General features: G+C 35.3%; 1 protein-coding gene across 4 annotated transcripts in view; it reads left to right on the top strand.

Annotated features, from left to right (window-relative positions):
• CDK14 (cyclin dependent kinase 14) overlaps nucleotides 1-26,983 on the top strand; it is a 567,195-nt gene that overhangs the window by 274,935 nt on the left and 265,277 nt on the right. For all 4 annotated transcript variants that reach the window (XR_011074670.1, XM_068549142.1, XM_068549143.1 and 1 more), the window contains 2 exons: nucleotides 1,351-1,413; nucleotides 16,520-16,643. Coding sequence is in view for 3 of the 4 variants with exons in the window: in XM_068549142.1 (XP_068405243.1) it covers nucleotides 1,351-1,413; nucleotides 16,520-16,643 (187 nt within the window). In the remaining variant the exon portion in view is untranslated. The remainder of the gene's footprint in view (nucleotides 1-1,350; nucleotides 1,414-16,519; nucleotides 16,644-26,983) is intronic.

Genomic DNA, 26,983 nt, shown 5'->3' with positions numbered 1-26,983 from the left:
TTCAAGTCTTACTTAGAAGTAATGCTTTCCAGAGGCCTTTCTGAAATCTTTAGACCACAATAAGTTCCCCCCTGCTATGTCCTCAAACATTACCCAGTACTGTTCTTAATACACAACATACTCTACTGTGATTACTGACATGCCTGGTTTTCTCCACCAGCATCTATTTCATTGAATTCTATGCCCTTAGTGATTAGTGTAGTGCCTGGAAGATAATAAGTGCTCAAGAAATACATGATGAATAATGAATGAATGCTAAATTCTGCTCTGTATCCTTGGGAGTTACCACCTGGCATGCAATAAAAACTCAGTAAAGGAATCTGAACTGTTGTCATCATGGCTATAGCCATGGTACAGGTTCTTGAAGGTATCAAAAACTTATGATTCCTGAATAATTGAAGCCTGATAATGGGGCACGAATAATCATGATCACTGGCTTTTACAGAATGATTAAATGTTTCAATGTCACAAATCTTACAGTATCCTCCAATAAGATTAGATAAATTTATATAGCAACTCTACATGTTTTTTTCCAAGTTTTATGTAACTCATAATATAAACAGAAAAAGCATTAAAAAGAAAATATATAATTGTGTGCAAATTGAGCTTGGGATATTTGAAGGAATAACAGCATAAGTTGCTATCTAGGGATATTCCTTTTAAGTTATATCTGGATGTATTTGTCTTAATTTATAATTTTGAAAGTATTTGTATTGATTTATAAAGTAAATCTTTATAAAGTTTTATAACGTAAATATTTTCTCAAATATATTCAAGAGTTCTGAGAATCTGAAAATTATTTTTTAATGAATATAGTTATGAAAAACTCAAAATAAATCCAATGATTAATTTTACTGGAATGATCTGTTTGTAGTATTTTCATCTCATATAACATAAATAATCATAACCTGCATTTCCACTTGGAAAATACAAGATAATTGAAATTGTAATTGGATTGGTTAATTGTGTGTGTGTATATGCTTTAGTTTTTTTAAGTTAAGGCATATATTTTTAGGTAGGGTTTTGTTTTTTTTTTTTTTTTCCAGTTAAGAGATGTATGTTCAGTGAGGAGAAAATTAGGCATTTAACAAAGTAAAAAATTGTGGACGTGAATTCCTTCTAATACACAGATATGTTTAATGTAAGACAGAGCCTAGAGGTAAAGATAATGATTCGATTGTGGTTAAAACAGGGGGCGGAGGAGCATGCAACTGCATACACTAAAAAATCCACCCACTTGTCTTATATTTGCTTTGTTCAGAAAGTAATGATGACTTTGAAGTAAAAAAATATTGATTCATTGTGTTATAGCCAGAGGGATGTTAATACATTTTCCCCTTTTTCTTCTAGCATACTGATTTATGTCAGTACATGGACAAGCACCCTGGGGGGCTGCATCCAGATAATGTGAAGGTAGGAAAAGATCTTTTTAAGTCAAGGGTTAGCATTCTTCATGTGCATTTTTTGAGCGAAAATCTAATCTCTCTACTATAACTTAAAAAAATTGTGTAAACAGAAGTAATTTTGAAGTGAACCATAGTCATTGCTATGCTTTGACATTGGAAGCCATGCTTTGACATTAAATATTTTCACTGGGGTATTATTATTTAGACCTTATCCTGCTTTTTCTTCATGGAGAAACATTTGCCAATAATGAGTAAAATCCACTGGAATCCCGTCGTAACACTGTTTTCAGTAGAGGGGAATCTCCAGTAGCTCTAGCTTGGAGCTCCATACTGCAGTACCAATTAGTTTCAAGATAAAGTATTATTATGATCCAAAACAGTGTTATGGTGAGTTCATGGTGCATATTTTTCACTTGTTTGTACAGATAAAAATGGTTTTTCCTACTGCTTTTTTTCATTTCTTTTACCAGAAATTGGATTACTGTGTATAAAAAGGACTAAGTTTTTCTAAGATTTGACCTAGCAACCATCTTGGGAAATTGTCCAAAAATTTCAAGCTTAAAACAAGAGATTCTGTCTTGGCATATGTTAGGGAGTTAGAAGATACCAAAGTTTATCTGAAGGCTAAACTTATAAATGTATTTGAAGTAAAATTATTTGTCTCCATTTCGTCCCATTCATTATCTGCACCTTTCTTGCAATGTGGCATATTTTTTCTTCTGTACTTTTCCCTTTGCTAGGAGAGGTATATTTGCACGTATGGTGTTACATGTGTTTATTTCTTTTTGCTTTATAAAAATAATATATATATTTTGTATAAGTTTTTTTTCCTCTTAGAGTATGTCATAGATATCCTTTAAAATCAATACATGACTATGTAGTTCAGTCTTTCTAATAACTGCATATTATTCCATAGTATGAATAAACCGTAATTTGCAACTGTTCTTTATTCATGGATCTTGAGGTTGTTTCCAAAATGTTCCTATTAAAAATGATTCTAGAGTAGATATTAGTATAAAACCTTTATATTCATTTCTTTTGAATATCTAGTTAATGGGTTTTCTCTATTAATTAGAGACGTGATGTCAGTTTTAATGAATTTAACTGGAACCTTTGCCCACAAGGTTGTAAATTACAGAAGGACTGTTTTTCTCTACACTCCCTAGGATTGACTAACCAGTCATTTAGATTTTTGCCATTCTGATGAGTAAAAATGAAATATTTTTTATGTTGGCATTTTCTTGACTGCTAGTGACATTGAGCATCTTTTAATTCTCTTGACCATTTGTAATTCTGCTATTACAAGTTACCTGTTCTTATGTATTGTTCATTTTTCTCTTGGATTGGTTTTTTTCCTTAATGAATTATAGGTGCTTTTTAATATGAAATTAATAATGAGGGTTTTTATGGTGGTCATCTATGTTGTACAATTTTAAAATGTAGGAACTTGTAGGAAATCTGACAAAACATTGTTTTTAAAATAAATAATAGAGTCAATATGGTACTTACAGTATTTGTTGATATTTTCATATATCTCCTTTTTTGTTGTTGTGATTTTTTGTTCCGTTTAGATTTCTTTTAAATTGTTTGACTATTCATTTTTCTTAAAAATCTGTATCCATTGACATAGGTAGTTTTTTAGTGGTTAGATTGGGCAAGAAATTTTAACAGATGAAGAGATTTGTTTATTAATCTTGTTCATGTTCAAATTTAACTTTAAACATTAGTATTATAATTAATACATAATTCTTTTTTTAACATTAAAACATCTCAAATTGTCTCATTTATACATTTAATGTTCTCTTCTTAGGGTTGATTGGGTTCACAATCAACAGTACAGTACATCCTTACTCCTGTTTCCCACTTTATTTTTATTTATTTATCTATTTTTTAAATTAATTTTTTTGGAGTATAGTTGCTTTACAGTGTTGTGTTAGTTTCTACTGTACAGCAAAATAAATCAGCTATACATATATATATATCCCCTTTTTTTGGATTTTCTTCCCATTTAGGTCACCACAGTGCATTAAGTAGAGTTCCCTGTGCTATACAGTGTGTTCTCATTAGTTGTCCATTTTATACATAGTATCAATAGTGTATATGTGTCAACCCCGATCTCTGAATTCCTTCCCCCCTCCCCGCCCCCGTTTCCCACTTTAGCCTGGGGAATCTGTAGAGAGCCCAGCTAGTGGAAGCCCAGGGCCTACCAGCCTCAGTGGAAATCAGAGGCTACTCTGAGCTAACTTTGATTTCCAGACTTTAAATTCAGTGACCGGATTAAGATTAAAGAGCTGACCTGAGCCTTTTCAAAGAACCATGGAATCACTGGATTTCCATTATCCTTGTTTGGTCTTTTCACCAGCACTGTGTGTCATTAGTTATGGGCAAGTTTGTTGGTGAAATAAAGAGAGGTCATTCCACAAAGCATTGCCAGTATCACTGGTGATTTTTGTAGCCTTTGTAAATTCTGCTTCATCCATTACATTTTATTTTTCCTTAATCTCTTAATGGTCATGGAAAGATTGAGCTTCTAGGTTACTGGTTTTCAGTTACTAGGCTGCACTCCTTGAAATTGTGTTTCAACAGCTGTTATCCAAGTTTTGCAAGCTTTTCTTTCACCCTATGATCATTCCTCATACTTAAAATACTTAGTGTTTGCTACCTATTTCAAGTTCAGGTTGTACTGGGGCATTAAACAAGGTTTATTACTGCAAGAGCTCGTACCTCCTAAGGTGTGGTGGAAACTTACTGGTGAATGAGATGTGCAGTTAGCATGAATAATGTCACAGAAATTAGATATGATGCCAACACTGAATCTAGATATTAGTCATATGGAGCAGGAACTACTCTCACTCAGAAGTTGTTTGACATGGTTACAGATTGATACTCTACTACATTTTTGCCTCCAAAAGTGCATGATGTGATTTACCTCTTTTTATACCTTTCTGAATAACTGAAAGGCAGCGATAGGTGTTGGTATATAAGTTTCCATTTCCCCATAGCTATTGACATCTTGGCTTTTTGAGGTTTTGCCAAAATGTACTGGATTGTCTCCGTGCTAGGAATATTTAAGGGTGCAAGAAACTTTGATCATCATCAAAGAGGTCTTCAAACTAGGCTCCACAGCAGAGTCATCTGTGAAACTTTAATATATATATATATGAGAGACAGGGCCTGGACTGTGGTGCTTCAGAAAACAGGTATCAGACCCACGCCTCAAGGTAGAAAGTTGTAAGCGTCTTTGTGGAGAATCTGATCAGTCCAAGAGAACAGACCTAAAGAATCTAGGTGATTCTACAATGAAGACCCCAATTGACAAATAAGTAACTCAGAGGAAGCAAAGTTGCTTGCATTGATTAGACAGAGAAAGAAAGAAAGAAAACTTCAAAAAAATTATCGATAATATTCTCCAAGAGGTAAAAGAAAACAGTACATCTATAAAACACAATGCTATGTTATTTTTAAAAAGGAGAAATTAGTGAACATGAAGTAGCTTTGGAAATTCAAAATATGATGACAGAAATGAAAAATAACAGTAAAAATGGATGGAAGAAAAAGTTGGAGAAGTTTGCCAGAAAATAGAGCATAAAATACAAATCTGAAACATGAGAAAGAAGGTATCAAAAAATTTGGAGTCCAGTCCAGGGGATCAACCATCTGAATGACTGGAGAAAATAGAGAGGAGGGAGTCATTAAAGCAATAAACATTAAACTATACTTTTTCTAGATGTGAAGGATGTGAACTTCAAGATTAAGAGGGTCCATTAAATGCCCAGAACATTTAATGAAAATAGATGAACGATAACATTTATTATTGCAAAATTTCAGAACACTGATTTCAAAGAAAGATCCTACCGAAAGGAAACAGGTTTACTACTAAAGATCAAGAATTACAGTGGTGTTAAACTTCAACAGCAGCACTGGAATGGAGATGGAAGTGGGACAACAACTTGAAAATTCCAATGTAAAATTGTTTCCAATCTACAATTCTATACAAACTATCAGTGAAGTGTGAGAGTAGGATAATTATTTTTAGGTGTTCAAGGAGTCGAAAAGTTTGCATACCTTGCATCCTTTCTCAGGAAGCTACTTGAAGATGTACTGCGCTATAACTCAGGGAATAAACCAAAGCAGAAAAGAAAAGGAAACCAGGTAGTAGAGGCTACCATAGAAGAGAGATGGAGATCCTCAAGACAATGATGAAAAGAATCCCAGGATAACAACTGTGCATCGAGCTGAAAGGGTAACCGATCAGTCTGATTGGCGCAGGTCAGAAGTCTCCAGGAGAGATTTCTAAGAAGATGAAAGGGTTAGATAGAATACCAAATGTGTTTGAGCAGATTTACAAGATGGAAGAAGAATTTGGTGTTGAATTAGTGATAACCACAAAGAAAATTCAACAAAGGCAAGCAAACCAACCAACAAAAGGACTAGATAGTTACTAACACCAGGAAAAACAATTATTGTGCAGGGGAAGAAAGTAGTCATATAAAACTTAATGGCTCAGCTGTAAATAACATTTACATGATTATAATACAGTACAATATTACGATCAATATGTAATATTATAAAATGTAATATGTAATCAATATTACATGTTGATGTAGTTAGAAAAACACTTCTTTAAGTGAATTCTGCTATAGCCAGGCTCATTCCAGGATTAGCATCCTAAAGCAGTCATCCATTTCAGCTGCCACATTTTATATAAAGATCAGAATCACTGAGATTAAGAACTTGTCAAAGAGCATTTTGATTCTTTGTCCAATGTTCTCTTCCTTACATTGCATGATTCATATATTAAATTACAGTAATTAGCTTGTTATTTCTGACTTTATATGTACTCATTCACATAGGTTTTTCATCATTTTCATGTTGAAGATAATAGTTATACCTTCTCTGAGGGTATGGGGAAGTTAAAAAATAGAATGCATCTTGTTAATGCCTGTGTTTTGGCATCTGAATTGTAGTGCATGAAAGCAAACAGCCCTCATTACCATGTTGGTTTCCATGGGAGGCCACTCAGCTAATCATGCACTGGCTTTTCTTCACAGTTTTGTCTGCTTAGAGACAGTGCACTCCTCCAGGGTTACATTTAGGATCTGCACTGCAGTTGAAATTATTCTCAAAGAAGTCTGACTATGACACCTTGACAGATGTCCCATGGGTATTTCTGTGTGATGGATTAACATTTTTTTCATGTGGTGATATTTATTGTCACTTAAATCGATGAATGCAAAATGAAGAACGTAAGAATAATATTTACTAAGTTAACAACTGTTCATAATGCTGTGCTAGATGCTGATTAAAAAAAAAAACAACAGTTGAGCTAAAATAAGACCTTGTAATGGTTCTCTATAAATGTAAGGTGTGAAAACCAGGTGAGATAAGCAATTATCTTTAAAAGAGCATGTTCTTGTAATAACTCTGAAGCTCTGCATTTGGTTAAATAGTTCATAGATCATTAAAGGATAGGAATGTAATAAATACTGAATATTTATTGTGGTGAACAGAAGGAAAACATAACGATCAAGTCCTTTTGCTTCTAAATTTGACAGTTTTGACTTTTGGTTTCATCACTATGCAGCATGACAGTATATGGAAATATTTTAAACATTTATCTTGGATTATAAAAATGTACGTGTCTTTGTTTAGATTTCATATATACTCGTTTATTTTGAAGAGGTGGGATGCCATGCATCTGAGAATTGAGGCGATTGTTCTTTACCGTGAATCAGGTAGACTTGCAAGCGTTACAAAGGTGATGTATCACTGAAGGATGAGGGGGAAGAAAAGAACAATTGAAAGAGTACATAACTCATGATTTCATAGTAAAGCATAGGCTAGTCTATGGTAATTTTGTACTAAATCCCAGGAAAACATCTGTTAAAGTTTTATCTTTCGTGCTGTATATTCCTTGTAAGCACTGGAATAAACTCATAAGAAAAATTGTCAATGTTAACTAAATTGCTATAATCACTTTGCTACTTTAATTGCCTACAAAATGTGTCTGTTCTCAGTATGGCCTTCTGAAATAAATATTCACTATTAACTAATGGTCTGTATTATATCAATTTTAGACAAATGGGTAATTTTAGCAGTTAATTACTTAGAGGACAATTTAAAACCTGAATCGAAAGCCTGAGGACATTGGCCTTGTTGTAAATATTTATGATGATTAAAGGTATAACAACCAATTCCTAGAACATGATAATTGGTATGTAGGAAACTGGTTAGAATTTTGGGCGGAAGGTAGTTCATTTTTCCCCCTTTACAAACCATTCACTATGAATTTTATTGGGTTTTGACTGTCATAGCTGAGTTGAAGGCAGACTTGTATTGAAGTTCTTCATTTTATAATTCTGAGTGATTTACAGATTGATCAGTTTTTTTAAAAATGACCATAACAGTCTAAATTCCCTCTTTCATTCAGCTTTACATGTGTTCTTTAAAAAATGATAAGCATGAGAGACTGAAAATTAAGGTTCATTAAAGAAAAGAAAGATTAATTGATGCTGTCTCCAGCTCATATCCAGAAATACAGGTGCTTGAATCTTATTACCATGATGACATTGGGTCTTCCTGTGTTTTTATGTAATTACCTTCATTGCCATGTCATCTTAATGACTTTTCTAGAAGATTTTTTTGTAAAAACATTTGCCTCTTTTTTTTAAAGAACTGTAATCCAAAATAACCAAAGTAATTCTGAATTATCTGCCTTGTTCTCTGAAGTATCTGAAATTATTTGGACATAAAGCTGAGTTTTATTTTTTATCTCAATATCTATATTAATTAAAAAGATATGAGGATTATTATGGTTGAAAAATTGCTATTTTTCCAAGAACAAGCAGGTGTATAACAGTCAGAATAATGTTATGCCAAATTAAGACTGTCTCATACAGATGGCACTGAGAATTGATTCCTGAATGAGACTTTCTAATGTTGAGATAGAAAATCAGATAACACCTGATTTTCTCCATATTTTGCGTTAGAACTCTCATTTAGCTGGTAATGATTTCCTACTATGCATTACAGTGAATATTAGCCTTTCATTATTCTGTAATTTGGAAAATACGGTTATTTCATGGAGCCATTCAAGAGTGCTTTAAAAATTTGACACCTAGTCTCAGCACCTGTCCAGTTTTCTTCGGAGCCTTTTTATCCTATTTTTGTTATAACAAAATGATTTTCCATGTCTAGACAGTGAAGGATTAACAATAAAAGAAAGTGAAATTCATGTGTCAATTCATATTGTGTTGGATGTTCAGAGGGGGTCTGAGTAGTGAATTTCTGTTTAAGATGTGGGGCGTGCGTTCCGTTGTTTAGAACATGTCTTTTGTATGCTTGGCATCATCTGCTGATGTGCTTGTTAATGATTTGAATCAGACAAAGGAATCAAGGCAGCTAACTGAACAGCCCACTCTTTCCTAGAGATGCTTTAAAACCCAGATTGAAAAGAAATCACCCCAAAGATTGATGAAATACAGATAGTCATTAGAAGTATGCCCTGTGATATTTTATTTGTTAGATGGAATTACCCAGCTTGGTGGTGGCAGGGGCTGTGGTATCCAGTGGAAATAGGAAAGATACCCTCCTGGGTTTCAAGCTTCAAGCCATTCACCTTGCCTCTCTCCCGTTTAAGATGGATCTTGCACTCGACCCCTTTGTTTGCATGTTTTCCAAGACAAACATGAGGACCCAGGGGGGAAATTAGCTGAGTAACAGAGTATGTACACACTTCCAGGGATTTTTCTGAAAGTCCTAGACAAGTTCAGCCTTCCTGTGAGTAGCCAGTACATTTCATAGATATTTTCTCATTAATATATAAATTCCTGTTACTTGAGACCTCTCTAAGAAGATGCAGAGAGAGAGAGGTTTATTGATCATACCTATCAAACTCAGAGTCTTTACTGCATTCCATTTGAAACATATTTTTCTCTATTGTATAGCTTGCAGAAGTGATCTTTCTCTAAGACTCTTACACTCAAGATTCATCACCTTTGTCGGTTTTTCAGTCTGCATCTGTCTCCCTCAATTTTAAAAAAAGTTGCATTGGCCTTATCAACTGATATTAAGACAATTCATGTTGATAGTGTTTAAGGTGTTACTTTAGGCAGTAAAACCATTTCAAATTCTATTTATTCCTTTTCATTGTGTGTAAAAAGAATGGCCCTGTAGTTGGGGGAGTGTTGCATACATTCACAAATGAAGTTGAGCAAAAATTTGTATTTCATGCTATTTCTTTTTGGTTCCAAAAAGTGCCTATCAGTAAGGTCAGTTGTATACTTAATATTATTATATTATTAGAATTCCTTGGAATAAGTGTTTCAGTTTCTCTATTGGAAAATTATGTTGGGCAACTATTAAAGCCAGTAGCTTAAATTTGATCATCTTGTTTCTACTCAGCTAAGGAATATTTCTAATACTAATTTTAGGCTGCTGACCAAGTTTATTAAATGGAAGTTTCTCATCCTCAGCCCTCCCTATTTTCTTCATCATACATACAAACCCTAATAACTTGGAAATCTACTTAGTATTAGTATACTAATATTAAGTATTATAATATATTATATATTATTATATAATATTACATATTATTATAATATATTAACATACTAAAGAAGCTAGTGTGCTTCTTTCAAGGAACATGGCAAAACACAGATCTGTCTTACAATCCCCATTTGACTCCTTGTAAGTATCCCAGTTCTGGTTCCCATGGCTCCAGTCAACTTGCTCACTGTGGGCATCTCGGTGCCTAGAACAACACCTTGTTGATATCCACCATTGTATTGAGGCAGGAGGAGAGGGCGGAATGGGAGGCCAACTTAAGGATCACAGGAAGTGTGCAAGAGCTTTTTCCCAAGAGTTTGCCCAAGTATTTGAAACTCTTATTTTCTGAGTTATTCCCTTCCAGAAAGTTATCATCTTTAAGAATAGAATATTAATGTATAAATAACGTAGAGAATGAAAATTAAATTTTTGTTACATTATTTAGAAATGATGGAACATGTTCCATATCTAAGACTTACGAGGGAGTAGAATGAAGAAGCAGAAAGTTAAATGAAAGAACTCAAAAAGGGCAAAACGTGGCAAGACAAACTGTCCTTACTACTCAGATTTTCTAAGACCCAGATCTATCTGTAGTACAGGGCAAAAAAGGACATATCTATGACCTGATGACCTGGCATGAACGTTTGTGTCTTACACCATCCCAGTAGCACACTTAATAGTGTCAAGTATGTCCAAAGTGACAAGTAAATTATACCATAATGTTTTATTATCTGGGCTTTTATTTCTGTCTCCCATATATCTCCATATAACCTTCTTAGTATTCTTTTTAAAAAATTCAACACATAAAATTGCAATGATGTTGTGTAAAATATAAACTATTTGGGAATGTATTATGTACATTGTATTACAAATTATGATTTGATATTTGCATTAGGTATTTGCAAATTTGAAACTCAACTAAGTGGAATGAATCATCCTTTTGAAAGTTGAAGAAGACCTAGTATTGCAGTAAAATCATTATCTGATGCATATTTTAATGTATTTTCACATTCACTAGATATTTTGAGGACTCAAATTTTCTAATTATTTTTCATTTCTAGAAAGTTTGATGTGTGAGTAATTTAATGTTTGTGAATCCTGTGGATTTTTAAATGATATAGTGCTAAACATGGAGCATATTATTTGAAGCATGTATTAGCCATGTACAACTTTGGTTTATTTACCAATGTCACATTTTCTAGCCTTGGATTCACACAATGTGTAACTACTTTACTCAAATAGTATACATAATTTTTGGGTAGCAGTATTTTAAATTGTGGGTGTCAGAGCAAGACAAAAATGGGAACTATCTCTACTGCCTCTACTACACTTGCTGTGGGCCCCTTTTCCCAATTCATTTAGTTTCTCTGAGCCCTTATTTCTCTATCTGTGAAATAAAGATAATAGTATCTGCCTAGCAGAAGTGTTGGAAGGATTCATTTACTAGTAAGTACTTAGTAAATGGCAGTTATTACAGCTGCCCAATTTGTAGAGTCCCTTCTATTTCTGTTATTCATAAAATGAAAGGACACAATTTTACAGCATGAATGAATATTAAGGGCATCTGAGACAATCAGTCATTTTTAAGAGGAAAAACCTAAGATACAAAGATTTAACCTTGGTCCCCAGGTGACAGAAAAGTAGCTTAACTAACTCTCTTTGTAAGAATTGCTGCTGTGCCATAAGGCATAGGGTGCATTGCTAATCACTCTAATAAGCCCTAAGAGACCCTGAACATCCCTTGAAGATAGTTGACCCAAGCCCGGAAAATCTGCAAGATGTTCAATGTGCTTAGTCTCATACTAAATGGAACCACATTTATTAAATAATGCATGGATTTCAGACCATTCATGGAATGTAATGACTGTAAGCATTGAGACAAAGAGCATCGGATCACACATCTTTAGACTTTGACGGGGGTGGAGGGGTATAAAATTTGTTGCTCACTGCAAGTGCCAATAATTCTTTTGAGTAACAAATATATTAAGTCCAATGATGCGTGTGTGTGCTTTTTACCAACTTGCTCTAAATGTTTTGATAAAAAGCCTTATCTTGATATTCTTCACCTACTTAAAGTCTAAAGAGTTTCAGAAGGGAATAATAGAAAGCGTATTAAAGGATATTCCCAAGAAGTATATGCCATGGCCCTGAGAATATGAGCTGCTTTCTGAGGGGGATGGCAAGACAACGGGGCTATAGATAGATCTGCTGCTGGTAAAAGTGTCCCTGTTCATCGTATCATTGCTATTTAAGGCATTTTCCCATGGGGATTCTTATTGCAAAAAGTGAACATATTCGAACTAGAGTATAACTCTTCAGTGATCGTACTGTAGGATTTGAAGATATCTCCTTTTATAAAGTTGAATAGAATATCCTGAGGGGACAAGGTATTCTTAGGAAGACCTTATGGCTACTACAGTAGAAAAATAAGAAGATAGAAATGAAAATATGTTAGTTTATCAGCTTCAGGACATAAAGCTGTCTTCTGCCATGTTATTTATTTCTAAGAGGATTTTAAGTAGCAAAAATAGACATTCAAGAATCATATGCTCATTACATAATATGCTAATTGAGGCTTACAAACTTGGGTTCACTTAATCAGAGCACTTTGATTATATTGGGTGTATAACTGTATTCATCCATGCGTTTAGTAAGCATCAACCTCATTTAAGATAATGAGGTGTAGTGGAAAGTTCACAAGTGCTGTGTGATGGTTGGATGACTTTAAGTTTCTCGTGCTTTTAGAACTTTAGTTTTCTCATTTGTTTAAAAGAAAAGGAAAAATACAGGATCATAAAATATATGTAAAATTACTTAGAACAGCCTTTAAATGAGTGTAAGCCTTCAATTAGTATTACTCTCCCTTCCTTTTTTTTCAGTACCTGAGATTGCATTGATGTTCACCAAGTTTTATTAGCGAGTAGCAAAGCTGATTTTTACTCTTTCTCTGCATGTGACCCCCTCTTTGGTGGTCCTTCTTGTTTTCACAGTACCCTCTGGTTTTCACAAAGATCAAATATAGCTTGTTATGTGGTGATTTGTACAACAACCAAGTGAAGTGGCTTTCTTAAAAATTTACATGGGCAAGTTAGATACTTGCCTGTTTGCCTAAAGGAAGAAATGCCCAAGACTTGCCTTTCTCAAAACACTCCCAAAGAATATTCCATGGGACATTCTATTAAACTCAGTGCTAATTCCTTGTGGCCTTCCCACCCCTAGCTAGCGGTACATTTTCTGTTAAACACATTAAAATGTTATTTCTAAAACACCAAGTTTACTGATGGTTTCAGTGAAGTATACTGTTGTCCCCTTGCCACCATTACTATTATGATGGTGCATTGATAATTTTACTGTTTCATATATTGTCTTCTTTTCATTTATTTAAATTTTTCTTCTTAATTTGTCTTCTTAGTGATCTGCTTGCTTGATCTCCTCAATTTTTTCCCTCAGAACAGCAAGAGGTTTGTCATATAATACATCACTTCATCTTGTGCATCTAGTGAATGCTTGTTTTCCTATTAAAATTTTATGTGTAATGAATTCTGTTTTCAGAGTGACAAGTTTCCTCCCTCCTCTGTGCCTTCAGTACACTCAGTTCGCGTTGCTGTCACAGCGCAGACCTCTTTAAGTGGTAGTTATCTGTTTATGTGTCTCTCATACCCAGTGGGCTGTGAGTTCCTCGAGTCCGGGACTACATCTTATATCCTGTTCATCTTTGCATCCCTCTTACGTGACAGCACCTGGCAGATGGTTGGCACTTAGTTAATCCTGAATGAATTTATTCTATGGGGATTTGTTCTGACTTTGTGCATTGATCAAAGATCTAAAAATTTGTTTGGGGCTCTAACTTAATGTTTGGGGCTCTACTTGTCTTGTTTGGGGCTTAGTTTATCATGTTTACAACTGTCGTTGGAGTGTGTGGTTGCATCCTTTCCTATCACTGATTTTCTTAATCCTCTTTAATACGCTACCCTATTTGAATAGCTTCTGGATTAGCATGAGGATTATATATTTTCACTAATTGGTAAAGGTATTAAAAGAAGAGCCCTTTGGGACTGCTTGATCTATCCACTTCTACCCTTAGCTTCTAGAGACTCCCATTCCAGGCGTCTGTTATTTCTGGATCTGCTTCATACAGCTGTGTCTAAATTCTGTTCAGTCATCACATTACTGGTATATGAGTGTCAGCTGTGCACCCAGGTTAGGAACGTGGTTAAGGCACACAGTCTGTGGGAGATAGGGTAATACCATAACTGCGATAGACAGATGTAGCGGCTGCCCCAGGAGCACAGAGGAGGAACCCCTCACACAGACCTGTAGGGAGAGGGAAAGCCTGGGGTCAGGAGAGCCTCCAGGGAGGAGTGGTTTTTGAGGAGAGACCTAAGAAATACATGGAGATTAGCAGGCAAAGGTGAGACAGGGCTCTTCTGTCAGAGAAGAGGTAAGAACAAAGGTCAAGGGCTGAAGAGCAGTATGCTGTGTGTAGGGGGGTGCGTGAGACTGCTTGGAGTCAGGGAATGTAGAGAGATGATGCCTGGGCACCCAGCGGGAATCAGGGCTCAGCTCAGCAGCCTCGAAGGCCGTGCTGTTAGATGCCCAGACTTTACCCTGTTAGTTGGAGGAAGCAGCTTCTCTATCAACACTCCCTACTTGTGTTCTGGCCAAGATTCCTACAGTAGAGTGGTTAAGGGCATGGAGTCAAACTTGTTGGGTTTTGAGTCCTGTCTCTGCCACTTAAACTGATCCCAGTTTCCTCATCACTAATACAGATTTAATAGTGGTACCTTCACCACTAAAATTATTACAGAGATCAAATGAGTTCATATTCTATGATGCATAGAACGGCAGCTGGCACTTTGTGTCATTGCTTGTTCAACTAAAATGTGTTGCTGTGGTTAAATAGATAATCGCAGTCTGGTAAGTCTCTGCTAGCACCTTGCAGAATGCAGACTTTCTTTTCAAAATCAGTTTATTTTTGAAATTAAGTTTGTTATGTGGTCTGCCTTTGTGATTGATTGATTGATTGATGAAAAGCTTTTGAAAACACAAAGCAGCTTTATTTGCTCATCCTTTCTCCCTGCTAAACTGAAGGGATGTGGATTTTCTTAGAAATTGTAAGCTTTCCGCTTCAGGATGCAGGGGGTATTAGAAGTGAGGAACGAGGCTGGAAGCTGCTGGTGATGGTGTTAAGTCTTTCCATCTGCTACACAGGAAGGATTGAAAGGAGGAGTCCAGGAGACGTTTGCTTCCCGAGGTTCTTGAGCCAGTAATTTAATCCAGGCTAACACAGAACAGCTTTTTAGTTTCTGGTACTTAGATTCTGGAAATAATGATCCTAGGCCTTCACTGCTCCAGAGCATATTATCACATACAGAGATTTTGAAATGAATTCATCTACTGTTATTTCAAGGTATCCACCCTCTAAAAAATTTACTTGGCTTTCAGAGCCCCTAGTTAGTTGGAAAATATTCCAGAAATGCTAGCTTCCAGGGCCCTCAAGGAGTTGCCAGTCTTCTCCATTTGAAGATCCTGGAATCCTTATACTGCCCACACTTGGCATCTAATTCATTTAAAATTTCCCTGAAACTGCATTTTGTTACCAGCTGATTACACAGACTACGGTATTGATGGCACTTAAAACCTTTTGTTTTTATTTTTGTTTTGGGAGATTGATTTTTAAAAACTGTCAATTAGGATTATTTTGGCAAGTAAATTGTTTAAAGATAGTCTCTTTTTTATAAACATTTTTATAAATATTGGAAAGCCTAGTGAATCACATTTTTTGTTATCAAAATTGGAAACATTTGATAGGATCCAATATGAAACTAAACAGGGAAGGCCATCAGTCACTTCTTAAAATTATTTCTTATAAAACCATTGCTCTTGAATTCTTGATTTCTCTGTTTTCTGTGTTTCCTTTCCCTTTAGGACGGGTCTGTTCTGTAATTAGTGAAGGTACATGTCTGTCTTTAGGCAACAGCCTAATCTCTATGGCCATATGTGCAAAAGCAGTATAATTACAATCCAGTAATAATTGGACCATGTGACTGTTTTTGTTTTAATTACTTGAAATCATCTTATCTTTCCATTCCTTAAAGCATGTTAATGGGTGAATCCTTGGGTACCATGTTTATGTCATTTCTATGGAATTAAATACATGCACATTTACATAAACTTAGTAAAAAATTCTGCTTCTTTTTATAATGTTCTGGATAGATTTTTTTCTCTGTCTCAAGCATCAATTTAGACCTGAAGAAATAAAATATTATTTAAAAAATGATTCTTTACATTGTGCTTAATTTATAGAACACAGATTGGATTATAGATCTTTCTGGCTGAGGAGGTATCACTCTGGGTTGACATAATAGGTTGTTAGAAATTTTCAGATTTACTTCTTAATGAATTAGGAATTTCCATACCCTTATGCAAATTCTGGTTAAATAGTTTGGTAGGAAATTTAGTGATGGGTACCCATTCTCACTAAACACAAGTACTTGGCAGACTGTATGTAGAAACTGGCATTTGTCTGTGTTCAGATTTTAACTTTTGTCTCCCTATTTTTTCAGTTGTTTTTATTTCAGTTGCTGCGAGGGCTGTCTTACATCCACCAGCGTTATATTTTGCACAGAGACCTGAAACCACAGAACCTTCTGATCAGTGACACGGGGGAGTTAAAGCTGGCAGATTTCGGTAGGAAAGCAGTTAATTACCAGTCTATTTTGTCACACTGTGAGAATGCCAGGCAGATGGTGGCACTGCATTTGTTTAGGTGCACTTCTTCTATCATTCCAGATCCTGGTAACATTTTTTCAGGAGTGAAAAAAAAATTTTTTTTATGATCAACATCATGCTTGGTAGATTTTTTAAAAATCCACATTGCTTGTTAAAGCCTTAAATAATCATAAGCACAAATCAGATCTCATATATTTCCAAAGGAAAAGTCAGTAAAATTTTGAATATAAAATACATTGAAAGAAATCTATTTTTTCCATTTTCTATTATGAAAATGTCAAGCACATTCAAAAGTAGAAGGATACGATAAGGAGCCCCATTACCCATCACCCGGCTTCAACAACTACCAATATATTGTCAAACTTGAGGAAACCTGGATTTAAACCTTGGGACTGTTTCAGAGCGTCACAAAATATATTCAGTAGTGTATGTTGTCCTGAGATTTTAATAATTTAAAAATCTAGGGGCAGTGTTAACCTTTCTGAAAGTGACTATTCTTTCAAAAATTCTCAATAACTTTATAAAAGTAGACACTGACGCTGATTTAAAAGTTGAGGTCCTGGCCTGGATCCATTACAAGTCATCCCTTCCTTGAAGGTTTTAAGGTTGGCCTCTTCCAGCTTAGAAGCTTTCATCCAACACTGACTTAGGCACCCAAAGAGGAGCAGAACTGTTGTGTCGTCCTTGCTGGCTCCCCTCACTTCATCACGTCTGATGTGTCTGCACTGCCCTGACTCTCTGTCACACCAGAGTGTGCCAAGTCAATTCCCAACACCAGGAATGCTGATGGCAGCATGATGTGTTGACATTGCATTGCCTCAATTATTTTTGAATACATATTCTGATTAGAAGTTTGTTCCATTAAGAATGGAATGGAAATATTACCCTTGGGACACAAAGACGCCTGAGGTTGAGATATGGGCTTTTAACGAAATATGATTATCTTTTCCCACCCCACCCCCCGAGAAATAAAAGAGAGCAGGAAATGTTTATTTCTTATTTCAAGGTTAGTAGACTGTTCAGTACCTTTGGAATGACTCTACTCTTGGGTTTTGTATATTCTTTTCTTCTAAAATTGAAATGAAACAAAAGTTAGCATGATTGGTGATATATTGCAAAACTTTGTTTTCATCTTATTTGTGTGTGTGTATATGTTGTTTGCTGTCAGGTTTTAGCATCGGAATACTACTAGGTGGCTAGATGTAAAGTCTTTCTATTACAGTGTAGAAAATAATGGGAGAGTAGGTGAGTGGAGGAGAGAAGATTTGCAGTTCCTCAAATTCAAGGCTGTTGGGTTTGCTGTGAACATATTTTGTAGTTTGTCAGTATTAGTATTGAATTAGTAAGAATTTATAATGATTTTTTTCTGGTATGTTAATATACTATAAGGTATATGTTGGAATAAATTATTGTATTGAACATTTAATTTTGCTGGTTTTCTTGTATATTTATAGAATACATTTTTACAAAGTTTATTTTGTCTGCATCACCAAGGGAATAATAGAATTGTATCTAAGTGCTTACTGGGGGATTATTTTTTAATTTTATGATGACATTTTTATTATAATAGGTAAGTTCACCTTAAAAGATTCTTATGGATCTTTAAAACTGACATTTTGCAATAGATTCAGAGATAAATTCAAGTGTAATTTTAAACAACTTAGAAAGTTTTTTTTAGAAAATTAGAAAATTTAGAAAGTATGACCAACTCAGAAATAACAAATGTTAACATTTTTGTTGTATATTTTCCCAGTGTCTTTCTCCTCCTTCTCTCTCTCTTTTCTTGCTTCTTCCACCAATTATATAGTCCTCAAAAAAAAGAGAAACATTGTTTTGTAAGCAGTTTTCACATAAGAATATATCATGGACATTTTCTCATGTTATTCAATATGAAAAAATCATTTGTAACAGCATAGATTTTTCCTTTAATGTCCAAGACCTAGTCTTTTTATTCAGTCCCTCATCAGTGAACATTTTGGTTCTTTCTAATTGTTCATGATTGTGCACAGTCCTGTATTGAATGTTCCATATATGCTGCAATTACAGCATTGTGTGTTTTAAAGCATTTGATTCTTTGGACCAGACTGCGCTGCACAAAGGTTGTACCTCAGTGTCATAGACTGAATCTTCTTGCCTGGAATACAGACTTGGCATGCATCCTGTGCACGAAGTGTAATGAGGGAAGCTCATTCACCAACTGACAATTTCTCCCAATTGTGCATCATTTTTGTCTTTTAATTTAAGACGTGCGATTAACTGTGATTTACTGCGGTCGGGCACGTGTTTGTGTCTGAGATGAAGGAAACACAGTCTGAGATGGAGGAGCTAGACAGTCAAAATGGGACGGTTCCAGACAGCAGAACAATTAGAAACACTAGGTCTTAATTCAGAGTTTGATGTGTAAAGAGCTTTAGCAGCAGTTCCTTTGTCCTACCTATATCTCTTATGTGAAAAATATCATAAAATTTTGATTAAAAGATACAAATGAAATCTGTATGAGCATAATTCCTGTATCATAAATGCTACTGTTTTTATTAGAGGAAATATATGGGGGGAGGGAGAAGCACTAAAATTTATTGAGTTTATTCTATGTGCCAGCCGCTTAGAAATTCTTGTTTCATTGTCTCTTAAACCTAGTAACGTATAGTAACCTATACTTCTGAGAGAGACATGAGATTCAGAGAGGGTTAGAAATTCTCACAGGCTTGATTATATGAGGGTAGCTGCTCACAAAACTGGAATTCAGATGCTTGATCCACATCCTTCAATTTCAGGTGGCCCAGGATCTTTATATTTATATACATAGATATTTTACCTTACAGACCTGCCTAATCTTCCAGTAAATTATTGTTCTTTATATATATTTATATTTATATATTAATAATTATAGGAAATTATTAACCATTCTATGTATTTTATACATACGACAAATATGACACTCATGCTACAAAAATAGATTGCACTAATACCAAAAAAATGCATCACATAATTTAAAGAACATTTTGTCGTTTGATTAATTCAATAGTAATGAGTGATTTCAGCCTTAGTCCTTTGGAGATTTTACCTGCTGGACAAGGTAAACCAGATGATCATGTATCCGTAGACCCATTCATGTCTAAGCAGAATGCAGTTCTGAATTCCAGGTGGTCAAAATGCTGTATTATTTTTTTTTTCCTTGTAAACAAAATCATATTTAAGCACTTACCTGAGACTTGTTTTCTGTATGCATTTAAAAATAAGTAAATTACACATGATTTAGAATCACTGTGGCTTTCCTAATGCAGAAGTTTGTCCCACTTGTGTATAATAAGATAATAAAATTGTGTAGCATTCAGGCTCATTTCTTTTTTTTTTTTTAATTTACTTATTTATTTTATTTATTTATTTTTGGCTGCGGTGGGTCTTCGTTGCTGTACGCAGGCTTTCTCTGGTTGCGGCGAGCGGAGGCTACTCTTCGTTGCGGTGCGCGGTCTTCTCATTGCGGTGGCCTCTTCCGTTGCTGAGCACGGGCTCTAGGCACGCGGGCTTCCGTAGTTGTGGCTTGCGGGCTCTAGAGCGCAGGCTCAGTAGCCTTGGTGCACGTGCCTAGTTGTTCCGCGGCATGTGGGATCCTCCCGGACCAGGGCTCGAACCCGTGTCCCCTGCATTGGCAGGCGGATTCCTAACCACTACGCCGCAAGGGAAGCCCCAGACTCATTTCTAAAAAAGGGTTCGTGTTTACATTATTTTTGGGAAAAAATATTTCAAATCCCTTATCCAGCCTATGTCTTCACTACCTTGCTCCTCCTTGCCTACTGTAATACAACCAAACGCCAAACGTGTTCCCACATCAGAGCCTCTTACTTAGCCTTTCCCTTTGCCTGGAATACTGTTCCTTCTGCTTCTCACGTGGCTGCCTCTTTCTCATCACACAGATCATAGATCATATGTTACCTGTTCAAAAAGGCCACCTTTCCAAAAATAGAATTTTACCACTATGATCACCCAGTTCAACTTCTTCAATAGCACTTATGGTGTGCTGAAATTATTTTGTCATTTGTTTATCGGTTAATTTTTTGCTTCTGCTACTTGATTGTAAATTCCATGAGGGCAGGGACATGGCCTGTCTCGCTCACTCACTCACTCACTCACTCACTCATTTATTTATTTATTTATTTGGCTGTGCTGGGTCTTAGTTGTGGCATGCGGGATCTTCATTGCAGCATGTGGGATCTTTAGTTGCGGCATGCATGGGGGATCTATTTCCCTGACCAGGGATGGAACCCAGGCCCTCTGCATTGGGAGCGCAGAGTCTCAGCCACTGGGCCACCAGGGAAGTCCTGTCTTGCTCACTCTTGTCTGTGCTATGTTTAGATCATAGGAGATGCTCAGTAAATATTGGTTGCATGAAGAAACAATATGCATAACAAAATTGAGTATTGGTGTAAAGACTAAGACCCACTAATTTACTAATTACTAATTACTAGTGAATTTACTAATTTCTGCTTGATTCGCTTTAGCAAACTAGCAGTTTACAAGTTAATTTTCTCTTCATCAGTGCTGTCCTGGCTGGGCACAGTCAAGAGTGCAGATGGAATTAGATGACTTCAGATGGTGTTGGAGCCTCAGGATTGCTTTGAGGCTCTTATACATTGGCTCTACATATCTAACTGGTATTATATTTATAGCCTCAGGCTGCAGAAATAAATATCACTGAGTGAATGTAGACATGTAGAAAAGATGTATAAGATTTGAAGTTCCTACTCTGCAGACCTTAAATGATTGTCTGGTTGTACTATTGTTGAAATCAAAGTGTGTTGAGCCTTGAATTAGGAGACCTGGCTCTGTCTATAACTAGCTTATGACTTTCAGGAAGTCATTTATCCCCTCTGAGCTTACACTCCTCAACTAAAAAATAAGTGCATTGAACAGATACTTTCTAAGATTCTTCTCAGAGTTGGTTTTTTATGTTGTACATTTCTGAAATTATTAACTTATTTTCTAATGAGCAGATATTCACTGTTGGATAAAAATCAGTCAATTGAATCCATAATCAAGGCTATACCATCCCTTCCTATGGTCTAATTTTTTTATTCTGGCTTCTAGAAATTCAAGTAGATGAGAGCCACACTTTTATGATATGTGTTGAGATCACACTAAAAGAAAATTATCGTAGTGTGACAAGTAAATGCATAAATAAGCTCACCAAGAAGTTAATGTTCATTTGCAGCATGATAGTGTGAAAACTTAAAGGTATTTTTCCATGTAAATGAAATGAAAACAAAATAGATGAGTCTGTAGAATTGCAGCTTTCTGCAATTCTTGCAAGATGATGATGATTGTGTCACCCACATTTTCCAGCCATTCTTCTGTTATTTTTAGGGGTCAGGGCCTTGCTATATGGAAAGACAGCTGGGTTAAATTTGCCCCTGAAAAAAAGAGACAGTGCAAACTCTGTAATATAAGCATTTAAGGTCTTGGCTTATTTTACTGGCTTTCCTAATGTAGGAACCAAGTTAAACAGCTCTGTGGTTTTAATCAAGTAAAATTACACAGGTCTCTTTCCCACCAGAGGTCTAAAATGTTACCTTCCTAATGTTGGTAGTTTCCTCCTCCAGGCTGTTCCTTGTCTTAATTTGAAAAAGGAAATTATTGTAACTCACATTTTAGATTAATTTGCAGAACACACCAGAGATGTAACTCTGCAGAGGCCATGGTGAGTGCAGGGTTTGTTTGTAATGTGTCTCTCAGAATTCATGTAGGGAATAGTAGAAAACAGAAAGAAATCAACTGCTTTCAGATGCAGAGTAGAGTCTGTCTGTGTGATAAATATAAAGTCTCTGAATAAAAGCCTATTAGTCCCCAAATTACAAACCTTTAACTATTTTTTATCGTTGGCCTATAAAATTCACCATTGCAGCCATAGTTATAAATTCAAGGTTAGATATAACTAACCATGCTTTGACCGGTAGGATCCAATTTTACTGTATCTTTGGTTTAGAATATAATTTCTATTAGCAAAAATATCTGTATTGTCTAATGTGAGGTATCAATCTACTTTTAGAAAGGTCCTTTGAAGTTTAACATAAGCAGTTTTGATGCAAAGTTTAGGCAGTTGCTTTCAGGAAGATCTGAAAACTAACGAATATTTTTATAATAATTTGTGCTACAATATAAACCAAAGAACGGGCTGTTTTTCTACCTAATTTTTCTGGGCTTCATTAAAACTCCAAATCAAAATGTACATGTCTTAAAAGGTATCAAATACATTATCAACATTCCATGTTAGAAATAATTTGATTAACATGTGAATTAAAGTTAATCCCCATGACTCATTATTTTAAAGATGTGGTAACCCTTTTGAAAAGGAGTGTTGATACTTCAAATTGTCTTCTCTAGGATCATGAAATATCACTTAGCATCATTATTTAAATCTTGTTTAATATCCCCACTCATCCATTCAGAAGTTTTCTTGGATTCAAAAGGGATGATGATGACATTTCATTATATTGTTCTTTCTGTGTTGTGTTATCATAATGTAACTTTTCCCAAATATGTTAACATACCTGTTTTTTTTCTCCTTTTAAATGGACTTTATTTTTAAAAAATTTATTTTATTGAAGTAGAGTTGATTTACAATGTTGTCTTAATTTCTACTGTACACAAAGTGATTCAGTTATACGTATATATACATTCTTTTTCATATTCTTTTCCATTATGGTTTAAAACAGGATACTGAATATAGTTCCCTGTGCTTTACAGTAGGACCTTGTTTATCCATTCTGTATATAATAGTTTGAATCTGCTAATTCCAAACTCCCAATCCATCCCTCCCCCACCCTCCCTCCCCCTTGGCAACCACAAGTCTGTTCTCTATGTCTGTGAGTCTATTTTTGTTTTGTAGATAAGTTCATTTGTGTCATATTTTAGATTTCACATGTAAGTGATATCATATGATATTTGTCTTTCTCTTTGTGATTTACTTCACTTAGTATAATAATCTCTAGTTGCATCCATGTTGCTGCAAATGGCATTATTTTATTCTTTTTATGGCTGAGTAGTATTCCATTGTATATATGTGCCACATCTTCTTTATCCATTCATCTGTCGATGAACACTTAGGTTGCTTCCATGCCCTCGCTATTGTACACAGAGCTGCAGTGAACATTGTGGTACATGACTCTTTTCGAATTATGGTTTTCCCAGGGTATATGCCCAGTAGTGGGATTCCTGGGTCGTATGGTAGTTCTATTTTTAGTTTTTGAAGGAACCTCCATACTGTTCTCCATAGTGGCTGTATCAATTTACATTCCCACCAACAGTGCAAGAGGGTTCCCTTTTCTCCACACCCTGTCCAGCATTTATTGCTTGTAGATTTTTTGATGATGGCCATTCTGACTGGTGTGAGGTGATACCTCATTGTAGTTTTGATTTGCATTTCTCTAATGATGAGTGATGTTGAGCATCCTTTCATATGTTTGTTGGCCATCTGTATGTCTTCTTTGGAGAAATGTCTATTTAGGTCTTCTGCCCATTTTTAGATTGGGTTGTTTGTTTTTTTGATATTGAGCTGCATAAGCTGCTTATAAATTTTGGCAATTAATCCTTTGTCACTTGCTTCATTTACAAATATTTTATCCCATTCTGAGGGTTGTCTTTTTGTCTTGTTTATGGTTTCCTTCGCTGTGCAAAAGCGTTATAAGTTTCATTAGGTCCCATTTGTTTATTTTTGTTTTTATTTCCATTTCTCTAGGAGGTGGGTCAAAAAGGATCTTGCTGTGATTTATGTCATAGAGTGTTCTGCCTATGTTTTCCTCTAAGAGTTTTAGAGTGTCTGGCCTTACATTTAGGTCTCTAATCCATTTTGAGTTTATTTTAGTGTATGGTGTTAGGGAGTGTTCTAATTTCACTCTTTTACATGTAACTGTCCAGTTTTCCCAGCACCACTTATTGAAGAGGCTGTCTTTTATCCATTGTATATTCTTGCCTCCTTTATCAAAAACAAGGTGACCACAGGTGTGTGGGTTTATCTCTGGGCTTTCTATCCTGTTCCATTGATCTATATTTCTGTTTTTGTGCCAGTACCATACTGTCTTGATTACTGTGCCTTTGTAGTATAGTCTGAAATCTGGGAGCCTGATTCTTCCAGCTCTGTTTCTCTTTCTCAAGATTGCTTTGGCTATTCGGGGTCTTTCAAGTTTCCATACAAATTGTGCAATTTTTTCCCCCTATTTCTGTGAAAAATGCTATTGGTAGTTTGATAGGGATTGCATTGAATCTGTAGATTGCTTTGGGTAGTATAGTCATTTTCACAATGTTGATTCTTCCAATCCAAGAACGTGGTGTATCTCTCCATCTGTTTCTATCATCTTTAATTTCTTTATCAGTGTCTTACAATTTTCTGCATACAGGTCTTTTGTCTCCTTAGGTAGGTTTATTCCTAGGTATTTTATTCATTTTGTTGCAATGGTAAATGGGAGTGTTTCCTTAATTTCTCTTTCAGATTTTTCATCATTAGTGTATAGGAATGCAAGAGATTTCTATGCATTAATTTTGAATCCTGCTATTTTACCAAATTCATTGATTAGCTCTAGGAGTTTTCTGGTAGTAGCATCTTTACGATTCTCTTTGTATAGTATCGTGTCATCTGCAAACAGTGACAGCTTTACTTCTTCTTTTCCAATTTGGATTCCTTTTATTTCTTTTTCTTCTCTGATTGCTGTGGCTAAAACTTCCAAAACTATATTGAATAATAGTGGTGAGAGTGGGCATCCTTGTCTTGTTCCTGATCTTAGAGGAAATGCTTTCAGTTTTTCACCGTTGAGAACAATGTTGGCTGTGGGTTTGTCATATATGGCCTTTATTATGTTGAGGTAAGTTACCTCTATGCCTACTTTCTGCAGGGTTTTTATCATCAATGGGTGTTGAATTTTGTCAAAAGCTTTTTCTGCATCTATTGAGATGAGTATATGGTTTTTCTCCTTCAATTTGTTAATATGGTTTATCACATTGATTGATTTGTGTATATTGAAGAATCCTTGCATTCCTGGGATAAACCCCACTTGATCATGGTGTATGATCCTTTTAATGTGCTGTTGGATTCTGTTTGCTAGTATTTTGTTGAGGATTTTTACATCTATGTTCATCAGTGATATTGGTCTGTAGTTTTCTTTCTTTGTGACATCTTTGTCTGGTTTTGGTATCAGCGTGATGGTGGCCTCATAGACTGAGTTTGGGAGTGTTCCTCCCTCTGCTATATTTTGGAAGAGTTTAAGGATAGGTGTTAGCTCTTCTCTAAATGTTTGATAGAGTTCGCCTGTGAAGCCATCTGGTCCTGGGCTTTTGTTTGTTGGAAGATTTTTAATCACAGTTTCAATTTCATTACTTGTGATTGGTCTGTTTATATTTTGTGTTTCTTCCTGGTTCAGTGTCAGAAGTTTGTGCTTTTCTAATAATTTGTCCATTTCTTCCAGGTTGTCCACTTTATTGGCATATAGTTGCTTGTAGGAATCTCTTATGACCCTTTGTATTTCTCCAGTGTCGGTTGTTACTTCTCCTTTTTCATTTCTAATTCTATTGATTTGAGTCTTCTCCCCTTTTTTCTTGATGAGTCTGGCTAATGGTTTATCAATTTTGTTTATCTTCTCAAACAACCAGCTTTTAGTTTTACTGATCATTGCTATTGTTTCCTTCATTTCTTTTTCATTTATTTCTGATCTGATCTTTATGATTTCTTTCCTTCTGCTAACTTTGGGTTTTTTTTGTTCCTCCTTCTCTAATTGCTTTAGGTGTAAGTTTAGGATGTTTATTTTAGATTTTTCTTGTTTCTTGAGGTAGGCTTGTATTGCTATAAACTTCCCTCTTAGAATGGCTTTTGCTGCATCCCATAGATTTTGGGTCGTCATGTTTTCATTGTCATTTGTCTCTAGGAATTTTTTGATTTCCTCTTTGATTTCTTCAGTTATCTCTTGGTTATTTAGTAGTGTATTGTTTAGCCTCCATGTATTTGTATTCTTTACAGATTTTTTCCTGTAATTGATATCTTGTCTCATAGCATTCTGGTTGGAAAAGACACTTGATATGGTTTCAGTTTTCTTAAATTTAGCAAGGCTTGATTTGTGACCCAAGATATGGTCTGTCCTGGAGAAAGTTCCATGAACACTTGAGAAGAAAGTATATTCTGTTGTTTTTGCATGGAATGTCCTATAAATATCAATTAACTCCACCTTGTTTAATGTATCATTTAAAGCTTGTGTTTCCTTATTTATTTTCATTTTTGGATGATCTGTCCATTGGTGAAAGTGGCGTGTTAAAGTCCC

Source organism: Eschrichtius robustus, chromosome 8 (assembly GCF_028021215.1).
Source record: "Eschrichtius robustus isolate mEscRob2 chromosome 8, mEscRob2.pri, whole genome shotgun sequence".
Lineage (NCBI taxonomy): Eukaryota > Metazoa > Chordata > Mammalia > Artiodactyla > Eschrichtiidae > Eschrichtius > Eschrichtius robustus.
Note: the sequence above shows the minus strand (reverse complement) of the source record. Positions and strands in the feature narration are given on the sequence as shown.